Source organism: Nothoprocta perdicaria, unplaced genomic scaffold, assembly GCF_003342845.1.
Source record: "Nothoprocta perdicaria isolate Ctin4 unplaced genomic scaffold, notPer1 scaffold_189, whole genome shotgun sequence".
Lineage (NCBI taxonomy): Eukaryota > Metazoa > Chordata > Aves > Tinamiformes > Tinamidae > Nothoprocta > Nothoprocta perdicaria.
This window is the reverse complement of record NW_020455082.1, coordinates 425,668-435,660: the sequence shown is the minus strand read 5'-3', so window position 1 is coordinate 435,660 and position 9,993 is coordinate 425,668. Positions and strand designations below refer to the sequence as shown.

At 52.3% G+C, this 9,993-nt stretch overlaps 1 protein-coding gene across 2 annotated transcripts; it reads right to left on the bottom strand.

The window, feature by feature from the left end:
* Nucleotides 1–331: 331 nt before the first annotated feature.
* ASL (argininosuccinate lyase) lies at nucleotides 332–7,309 on the bottom strand. 2 transcript variants are annotated; one of them, XM_026036975.1, is made up of 17 exons: nucleotides 7,233–7,309; nucleotides 5,858–6,052; nucleotides 5,325–5,408; nucleotides 4,963–5,019; nucleotides 4,606–4,703; nucleotides 4,411–4,488; nucleotides 4,174–4,251; nucleotides 4,035–4,087; nucleotides 3,593–3,655; nucleotides 2,981–3,095; nucleotides 2,154–2,238; nucleotides 1,888–1,947; nucleotides 1,542–1,625; nucleotides 1,175–1,255; nucleotides 799–905; nucleotides 541–711; nucleotides 429–442 (listed from the first exon to the last, which is right to left on the bottom strand). In XM_026036975.1, exons 1-16 carry the CDS (start codon nucleotides 7,242–7,244, stop codon nucleotides 561–563), a joined length of 1,401 nt encoding a protein of 466 aa, XP_025892760.1. In that variant the 5' UTR covers nucleotides 7,245–7,309; the 3' UTR covers nucleotides 429–442; nucleotides 541–560. The 2 variants fall into 2 exon arrangements, with proteins under 2 accessions (XP_025892759.1, XP_025892760.1); XM_026036974.1 differs by having other exon boundaries at nucleotides 332–711.
* Between the last annotated feature and the right edge of the window lie 2,684 nt (nucleotides 7,310–9,993).

The following is a 9,993-nucleotide window of genomic DNA, read 5'->3' as shown; positions in this document are numbered from 1 at the left end:
TCTTCTATCTTCTAATTGGCAGAGCCCTCCCTTGCTTAGCACTGCCTCCCAAATGCTGGAGGTTTGCTGCTGAGAGGAAGAGGACATCTCACCAGCAAGGCCCTCCAAAGATACCCAGCGGCATCCAAAGATAAAAGGTTTGTGATGGGGCAGGACAACCGTGAGCTGTGGAGGAGCAGAATCCCTTGCACCCTGTTGGTGTTGGGTAATGGTGACATCTGTCCCCCTCAGCTAGGCATACAAAAGTGCTTCACCCTCCCTAGCTAACTTTGCTAGGGAGGGATACATGTGTTAAAGCAGAGAAACACTGCAGTAAGCAAAAGAGAACTCATTCCTTATTAAGGCTTTCCACTTCTCATCTTTTCCAATGAACCTTTTGCATCTTTTCCAATGAACCTTTCCTCAGGGTCATGAAGGCCAAAGAGGCCCAGCTCAATATTGCCTAGAGAAGAGATATGTAAGCCAGGAGTTTGAGTGAACTACAATGCACCAGGGTGCTTGTTAACTCCAGACCAGTGGGATAAGCGCAAAGCTGCATACACGGGATATCTCCCCACACTCTAAGCTTGTTCCTTCAGCTTCTTCAGCAGCTCCCTCAGCTGCTCAATCTGGGTGGTCACGCTGCTCTTGGCGGTACCTCCTAGGGCTGTGTACTGCTCCACGCTGTTGATGACGTTGAAGACCTGGGACACGTCGCTGGCAAACAGAGGGCTGGGAAGGCAAAGAGAAGAGGAGTGAATAGAGAGTGATGGGTGCTCTTTGCTGCCACATACTATGGCAAAAAGCAGAGAGACAAACCTGATGCTCTTCAGGTCCTCCAGGGTGAGATTGTTGATGGTGATGCCCTTAGTCTCAGCAAGGTGGACAGCTTTTCCAACAGCAGTGTGGGCTTGTCTGAATGGCATCTGCAAGACGCAGCAGAGACAACGGTCAGTGAGCAGGTAGCTGGAGAGCAGACTCAGAGATGGACACGTGCTCTCTCTTTTTTGGGGGGGTTGTTTGGTTATTTTGCTTTTGGGTTAGGGCAATGCAGTCTGACTCCGAGTTTTCTGAGATGTGAAAGAGAAGGCACTAGGAGACAGAACTACAGGAGTAAATATTGTTTTCTACAGTAAAATACTACAGCATTGTGAGTCTAAAGAAACCAAGCTCAGAGTCTCCCCGTGATACTTACTCCTTTACGAACCAAGTAGAGAGCCAGGTCAGTGGCCAGCATTTCAGGGGTCAAAGCCTTCTCCATGTTCTCCTTGCTGATCTGCAGAGGGAAGGGTCATAGGGAGACATCACCGTCAGCTCCTGCCTGGGACACACTGCTGTCACAGGGAGGGCTTTTCATCCAGAAGGGAGCAGGCTCTGCAAGGCCCTCAACCCATGTGACCCCAGAGCAGAATGGATCTGAGCAGCTGATGAAGGGGCTGCAGTGCCCCGCTGGGTGAGTGTGGAACCAGGCTCCCTTCCCGCTGTCAGTCCATCAGGAATGGCATCCTCGTGGATGCAAGCAGGGACAGAGTGTGTGAAGTAATGAGGAACCAAAGCCTTACTTGGAGGGTCGAAATGACTCCAGTGGCGACCTGCAGCACAGCAGTCACGGTGTCCACCACATCAAAGACAGCCTCCTTGTCCTCCTGTGTGATAACACGGATGGAGAGGGGTTGCAGTAAGGCAACCTGAAGCAGCTGGAAAGCCGGCAGCCTGAGCAGCGAGGCCAGCAGAGCAGTGCAGACACCTGAGGGGTTCCCCAGGGCTGCAGCCTGAGCTGGAGCATGCAGGGCCTCATCCCCTTACTTAGGTCCTGCACAGAGGGAGCTAGTGGCAAGAACTGCTTGCAGCTCAGGAGACACTTGTGTCTTTTCAGAAAAATAGACTGAGAGCAAATATTTGTTTTACCTGCAGGTCCTTGTTGTAGGTGCTTGGAAGTGCTTTGAGAACCGTGATAATAGAGACAAGCTGCAGGAAAGAAGAGGAATGGAAAGGCACTTAGCAATACGAAGGGATGCATGTTTCAGCAGCAGTGACACAGAGCTAAGACCAACACATTTCTTCACAGAGTGCCTTGAAGAAGATCTTCCCAGGGCAGGAGATATTGTCCCTTCCAGAGCTTCAGTAACCCGTCTCTGAGCAGCTCCCCCATTCCACCACCTCAGCAGCCTCACCCGTCCAAGCACACGGCCTGCTTTCCCACGGATCAGTTCCAAACTATCAGGGTTTTTCTTCTGAGGCATCAGACTGCTGCCAGTGCTGAAAGTAAAAGTTTGGATTTAACAGAGAAAAAGGCTTCTCGGTCCCTGGAAAATGCTATCTGCAGGGATAAAGTGCAGACAGGCCTTGCCATGTGCTCGCCCAGCTCACTAGGAGCAACACATAGTTCTTCTTGTATTGGACATGTATGTAGGTGTAGGTGTAGGACAGCACTAATTGCTTGTAGTTTCTTGTATTTCCCAGAGCCAAGCCTTCAGTTTTGGAGTTTTTTGTTGAGTTCTTATACACTCCTGCCTTTAACTGTGTCCGAAAGAGGAAGAAAAAAAGGAGGTTTCCACCCAATGCCCTCCAGAGGTGGTATCAACAGGCAAGACTAAGGACGCTGTGGTGGTGCCACCCTGAGGAAGAGGAAGGGCATTGGGATTGCAAAGCAGGGCCCTTCTGGGAAGGGCTTTGGCAGGAATTCCCAGCAGAGGAGGAAGCTCTTTCTGCCTGCCCTTCTACAGCCTGATCCTGCCAGCAGTTGCTGGGGAGGAGTGTCCCCTGAATACAGATTTAAGGAACTTACTGGAATTGGTAACAAAGAGTCATTGAAGTGAAAGGGGGAACTGTTCAGGAGACTTTTGCATCAAAGCAGCCTTTAAAGGCCCCAGAGTTAATTCTAGTGTCAGCCTTGTGCACCAGGCACCCCCTTAACATCCACGAGTCTCCTTCAGGAGTGGGTAACTGAGGAGGAAAGACAGAGGTGAAGAAAAATCTGCCTAGAAACCCAGAAACCTACGTGAAGGCATCAGAGAGGGTCACAAGGCCGAACTCGCTGGTACTGTAGATGATGAGATCTTCAGCCAGCCTGCTAAGGTGGGTCATCAGCAGGGTGGCAACAAAGAGGAATTCCACTGCAGAGAAGGAGGGATATCAGGAGGCGATAAACACGTCTGTTTGCTGACAAGCTAGGGAGATTAAGTATAGAAACACTTACAGTGGATGGACTATAAAAGATATGAAGTAATTTATGTCTCAGTGCAATCCAGAAAGGCTAGAGACACTGGAGCTGAAGACAGCAGGACTTTTGCTGAGGATCGATGATTTGTGGCAAGCCCACATTATATTGCTCTGTGAAAAGGAAGTCTGCTTCTTCATGTAGAGTTTCAGTCTTCCTTAGCATGAATGACTGAGCAACTCAACCTTGGTAAGCAAGCACTGCTGTTAGCAGGGCAGTTATGAGTGAGGTGTGTATCCTAATCTAGGCAGCCTATGGATGCCAGCCTATATGCCAGTGTGATTACTTCCTATTGAGGCCTTTCAGTCCCCTTGTTAAGTCAGGCTAATAGGGTAACTCTTAGAAGAACGGTTATTAAATGAAGGAGGGAATAAATAATAGAGCTGTGCTCACCTACGTAATCCCTGTCGCTGATGGCATCCATGCTGTTCAGGGTGATGGAAGCAAAATCCAGCTCTGCAAGGAAAGAGATGGGCAGAGGGGTTCAGCCTTGGCAGGGCTGGAGCTCGACCGCAGCTGCTTTGGACAGCGGGCAGGTAAGTCCTGGAGTAGCCCGGGGGACACAGACACCTCCCAAGTGTTTTACTGAGCTGGGGCTTTTGTTACCTGCCCCAGGCTGCGCTTGAGGTGGTTGTGTCTGTGCTCCCACCTTGCAAGTCCTTCGGAAAGAAGGATCTGGCTCCAAGACAAGGTCCTGCAGAGGCTGCCTTTATTACCCGGCAGCCCTGTGCTGGGGTTGCACAGTGCCTGTCCAGCTGGTGTGCGGGGAATGTGTCCCTGTGTCCCTGCCTCCGAGACACTAGGGCTGGACCCGCAGTCGTCGGGAGACACTTACCGCTGCGCAGCAGCTCTCTGTCAATGTCCAGTGGGTTTCCAGCCAGAGCACCGCTGCGAGGAAGAAAGGGACAGAGGTGACGCGGACATCCTGAGTGGTCTCTCTGCAGTGGGCATCGCGGGGGGAACGCAGAGCTTACCTTCCCAAAGGCAAGATATTGACCCTCTTCTTGATCTCTCCCAGGCGCTCAGAGTCACGGGTCAGTGCAACAGCGTGGCTAGGAAAGAGCACGAGAGATGAAGCATCTGAAGGCCCTTTCCTCCCCAAGCACCTGACTGTGGGGTCAGAATGAGGAGGTGTCGACCAAGGGCCACTGCAGCTGCAGCTTAGAAGGTGGGAACAGAAGGTGCTACAGCCGAGACTCAGAGACAGTTACCTGAGCAAGAACTGGCTCCATCTGATGGGCTGAGCTTTTTGCAGGTGAGTGTAGCCAGGGAGGATAACATCAATTTCTCTGCAGGGGAAAAGAGACAAAGACCTTGTAGTTGCCCCTGTCTGTGCCTGGCAAAGAGCGACCTGCAAGTCTCGTGTTCCAAGAAGGGCTGAGGTTATGGTGCTGGGGAGGACTTACATGGCAGCACGTTCCACCAGGGTCTTAATGAGCTGCAGCAGGTGAGTGGACACCACAGAGATGGAGCTCTTCATGAACAGCTTCAAGTCAGTCACAACCTGGAGGAGATCAGCCAGGAACAATCATAGTAAAATGGACACACCTTGTCACAGGGTTCAGCAGAGGGCCTGATGGGAGGGACTGTCATCTCCCCTCATATCACCTGTGTCTTTAGTCACTGTGACAAATGAATGTCACTATGTCTTGCTCTCCAGTAAGAGAATCAAAGCGCATTCTGATCAGATTCTGATCAATGTTCTCTCGAAACTGAGAAAGAGGAGCTGTATTAAAGGAGAACTCAATCAGCTGTATGCCTACCTGATCATTTCTACTTCTTCCAGTGTGCAGCTTTCCAGCAGCATCTCCAATCAGCTCCTGTGGACCAGAGGGATTGCTATCAGTGCATCTGAAGCTTAAGCATGAGGCTCCCCAGGAGAGCAGACCCATCCTGCCTGGAAGGACCAAGCTCTAGGATCCTGTAAGTCACCATGGGCTCTCTTCTGGGAAAGGACATAGGTGGGTTCTACGCATCTCTTCTGCAATAGGGGTCCTGGAGACACTTATTTTGTGCCTCTCGGGTTTCAGTGCCACAAGGTGCTGAGATGCTTTATCATGGGATAGAGGCACATGTGCTTAATATCAGGCAGAGTAGCAGGATGGAGAGAATAAATGACCCAAACCTTAAGTCTGCGTTCGATGGCAGTGTGGATATCCTCATCACTTTTATTCAACACAAAAACTCCCTTAGACACCTCCTCAGAGATCTGCAAACAAACACCAGCAGAAACACCCGTCAGCCTCTATTTATCCCCTGCTGCATGTGGTGGTGTAGGTACCCATCCTAAAGAGCAACTTCTGCCATCGCGTTGGCAGCGTAGGCCGAAGTCTCACGCGAGCTCTGCTGATCTGTGCTGATCATAAAAATGGATATTTTTAATAAGTGCTTAGCTGCTGCCTGCTCTTCACCCCTATACAATTCTAGGCATTGAGTGTTAGTAGCTCAGGCTGCCAGAGACAATGTAGTCCCAGGTGCCATCTCATAAAGACCATTCGTAATTCAAAGGGAAAGAATTGTGAGGGGATGGTCAGTGTGAAGAGGGTGGTAGGGAAGGTCATAGTGCATCCCTCCAAGGCAGCAGGGCTTCAGGGATGGTCATGTGGGAATTGCAGCTGGGCCAGAGGAGACAGGACAGTGTGCCAAGGACATAACTACCTTTTCCAGGCCACTCAGGATCTTCTCCAGCTCAGGTTTAGTGAGGATGCTGGCCTTCTCCAAGGCTTTGGCATAAGCCACGCTCGCCTGGATATCAACGTCAGCCAGCCTCTGGTCAATGGCAATGGAGGAGTTGAGAATCTCCAGGATGGGATCTGTGCTTCCAACAAACCTTCCTCCCCAGAGTTTATCCCCCTGAGAGAAAGAAAGTGGTAAATAACAAGGTTCTTAATTTCACTTATAGTCCCACAGACTATCTAATACTTAGTTAATTCTTTATCCAATGCTGAGGCCACACACAGGCGTGTTGTTTCAGTTCAGTAGTCCTGACCAGAAAGGCCACTGGGCTTACAGACCTTTTGTAAGGAGTGGAAGAGATGGAACATGTCCCTGGCAGTAGCATTTAGCCCTTGAGCCCTCAGGTCTGGCTCAGGAGGGCTCCAAGATGCCTCCGTTCAACAGGAGTGCGGAGTGAGCCTGTGCTGTCCTTCCGAACAACTATATGGGCATGTGCTGCTGGACCTGTTTGAATCTGCAGCAGGGCAGCTGCAGACCCCCAGCCTTCAATCTCTTTGCCTCTTAAAGAGGCAAAGAAAAGTCCACAGGTCAGTGAGGATTGCAGTGCAAGCTAATATCTTGTAGTTTTGCAATCTCAAGTCTTTTTGTGTGTGTGTCTAAGCTACTTTTTTGACTGTTAGAAGAGCTCTGAGCCAACACAAACCAGTTCCATTAAAACACTCCAGTAACTATGAAGAGTTTGAAGTTACTCTTTGAAGCACCTCTGGTGTCCAGGATTTGCTTTGCAGGCTTTGGCAGCAATTTTGTGTGAAACTGGATAAAGTGCAGACTGCAGAATGGGGAGGTCTGAGGACCTTTTGGGATTAGAAATGTTCAGGAAAATTAAACCAGCACAAAGAAGATTTAATACAAAGTAGTGCAAGAAGCATTAAGTCAAAAGAACTTTTGATAGGTACAGAGATGTGCTCAGATAAGGAAGTGCATTGTGCACTGACACCTCATGGATGTTTGTAACGAGGGGCAGGGGAAGCCAGGGCTGCAGGAGCCATTTCTACAGACAGAAAGCATGACTTGCTAGGGCGACTAGTTGTGCTTCATGTAGCAGGCACAGAAACCGAAAATGCAGTTTCTGGGCAGAGAAGTGTTTGCACAAGCTCTTGTAAAGTATCTGCCTATTCACAAACAGGCAGGAATGAACTGCATTAGTTATTAATCTCTTGCAGGTAGAAGGAAGAACCTGAAGAAAGGAAACAGCAGGCTGAGCTGCCAGGAATTTGTATCATAGCTTAAGTTCAGCCTGCATTTGTCAGCACACCCCAGAGACAAGCACCGCAGGAGAAGCAAAGCTCGCCCTCACCTCAGCTGCCATTTCGGACGATGATCTGCCCGCGTGCGAAGCAATCTCTGCAACTCGTGCAACCTGTGGGACAGCAAGGACTCCGCTCTGTCCCCCGGCACAGCCCGGGGTCCCCGCCGCCGCCCTGCGAGCTGCCAAGAGCCTGCCAAGGCCTAGAGCGCCAGCCCAGCAGCAGCAGCAGGACGGAAGCTCCCGCCGGTCTGGTGCCACTTGCCAACTCCGCGGCACAGCCCTGGCTGCTGGCTCCCTGACCCCAGCACGTCCAGGACCGCTCTGGGTTTGACCCAGCCCAGCCTGGAGCGGGCGGCTCATCCCGCCCCGTCGGGGCGGAGCGGCCCCAGGACCAGCCCTGCTCTGTCCCTGGGTCTGCACATCAGCACCAGGGACTTCTGCCTTGCCTTAAGGGTTGTGCAACTGTGCCGTATTTTCTCTCCACACCGACAAGGCCTTCGAGGGAGGATTGGAAACATATCTGTTTTTTTTTGTTTTGGTTTGGTTTTATTTTTGGTTTTTTTTTTTAACTGGGTTTTTCTTCTACTTATGTAGCCCTGTTCTTACAGGATCATAGTGCAGCTTTCCGTGCACCCGTGGTCCTGGGGGCCCTGCGAGCTTTCGTGCAGCCTCCACGGGCCTCCGTGCACATGTGGTCCCGGGGATCCTGTGGTCTTCCTTGCGGCCTCCCTGGGCCTCCATGCCGACGTGTCTCTGGGGGCCATGCGGTCTTTCATGCAGCCTGTCCGGGCCTCCTTCCACAGGTGGTCCTGGGGTTCCTTAGCGCTTTTGTGCATCCTCCCCTTGGCCTCCATACTCACCTGTCCCCCCAGGCCCTGCGGGCTTTCGTGCGGCCTCCCCGGGCCTCTGCGCCCACCTGATAACTAAAATGCAGTGGGGTGGAAAACCGAAGGATGAGTGTTAGGCATGGATGCCATCTACTGGATACCCACTGAGCAGCTGTGGGATGTGAGAGTCCTGCAGGCAAGAGTCCGGGAGAAAGGAAGTGTCCCCTTCTGGGAACCCTGCGGACAGAAGGTCCGAGGGGATGAGCACTGCGAAAGCTCCGAGACAGAGAGCTCTGCCGAAGCCTGAAGTGCTGCCAGGCACGTGGAGAGTTGTGCCAAAGCCTTTCGGTGACCAGGTCAGGGAAGGAGCTGGCAGATGCACTTCTGAGGTGTGGTTGCTCCCTGGGTTTTTCATCTGCATTGGTGGAAATGTGGAGGCTGCTCTTCCAGTGAGGTCACAGGGAAAGCCCAGGTCCTGGGCTTTCACTTATTACATTCAAGTTTTTCTTTCATAAATTTGAGCAAACCAGGCTTAGGAATCTGCGGTCATCACTTTAAACTTGTTGTTGATGATGGGGTGACTCCGTCCTCTGCCACGTGCTGCTTTGAGAGTCAGTTTGTTGCAACTCCAGATAACTTGGCTTTTATCAGCTGAAAAGGGAAATGAGCTCAGTTAGCTGTGTAAGTCCCGATTAAATTATGTGAAAACTGTGGCTTAAACCCGTGTAACTGCGATCACTTGTGAGACTGCCAAATTCCCCTTTGATTTTCCTTCTCCCATTGCAGTTTAAAAATGTCCCGATAGCCACAGTCTTTCAGCTTCTTTAGTTTCATTAGATCTGGGGCACCTCTTTGATGCCTCATCCCTGTTTTCTGTGTGTCTCTCATAAATGACTAGGCAGTGCAGATGACCCCCAAGAAAGAGAAGACGATTTACTCCACTTCTCCCCAGGGCCCTCTTGATGCTCTGACAGACTTGGCTTACACAAACGTTCGCATCACCAGATCTATCATCTAAAGGAATTCAGGAGGATGCCGTGAGATGAAAGGCTCAGCCAGTTCCCTTGAACATTTCAGTGTCATGTGCTAGACTTGGAGCTTGTATCTACAACCGGAAATGCCAGCGCTGGAAGCAGATGTACGTACAAGATAATCCTGAGAAGTTAAACGGGAATTGACATGACTGGCTGTCTGAGAAGGCCCCTTCCAAAGTTTTAGAGATGACAGTGCACTTTGTGTAGGATAATTTACTGGGCTTGTGATTAATTATCGTCTTACCTGCCTGTGGAATTAGCAAAGGGCCGAGATGAGGAAAAACGAAAGTCTGTATGAATTGTGTGCAAAGAGGTGCACAAAACAAGTGCATTACACAAAACATGGAGCGGTGCTAGAACGCCTGTGACCAGGGCACAAGAGCGGAGGGTGGCTGCAGCGGGGCCTCGTGAGGGGCCCCCCTGCCCCTTCCTTCCCTATCCACGTTTGTTTCCCATTTCTTTGCAGGCTCGGCTCTGTCTCTTGGCGAGTCCCCGCGGCAGCTCCGTGCCGTGAGTCCCTCCCGGCGGCGCGGGAGTCCCTCCGCGCAGCAGGGCTGATCACACAGCGGGCGCCTCCTGCGCGCCCCTGCTCCGGCGCCCTCGGCGGGGGAAGGTACTGCCTGGCTGGAGACGAAGCCGCTTTCTCCGAAAGGAAGAGATCGTGTCCGCGGAGGGCGGCGGTGCCCGGGGCTCCGACCGGGACCCCGCTGCGCCCCGGCACCGGAGCAGTCGGCGCCCCAGCGCGGCCTGCAGGGGGCGCCGCAGTTCCAGGGGCGCTACGCCACGCCCCCTCGTGACGCAACACCACCTCGGCTTCTCATTGGCCGCTCAGCGCCTCTCCCCAGCGGCTCCTCCCCCGCGGCCGCCGCTCATTGGCGGCGGAGCGGGCGCCGCCCCTCTGTGCGGGGCGCCGCGGTGCGGCGGAGGCCGGGCGCGCGCGGCGGGGCC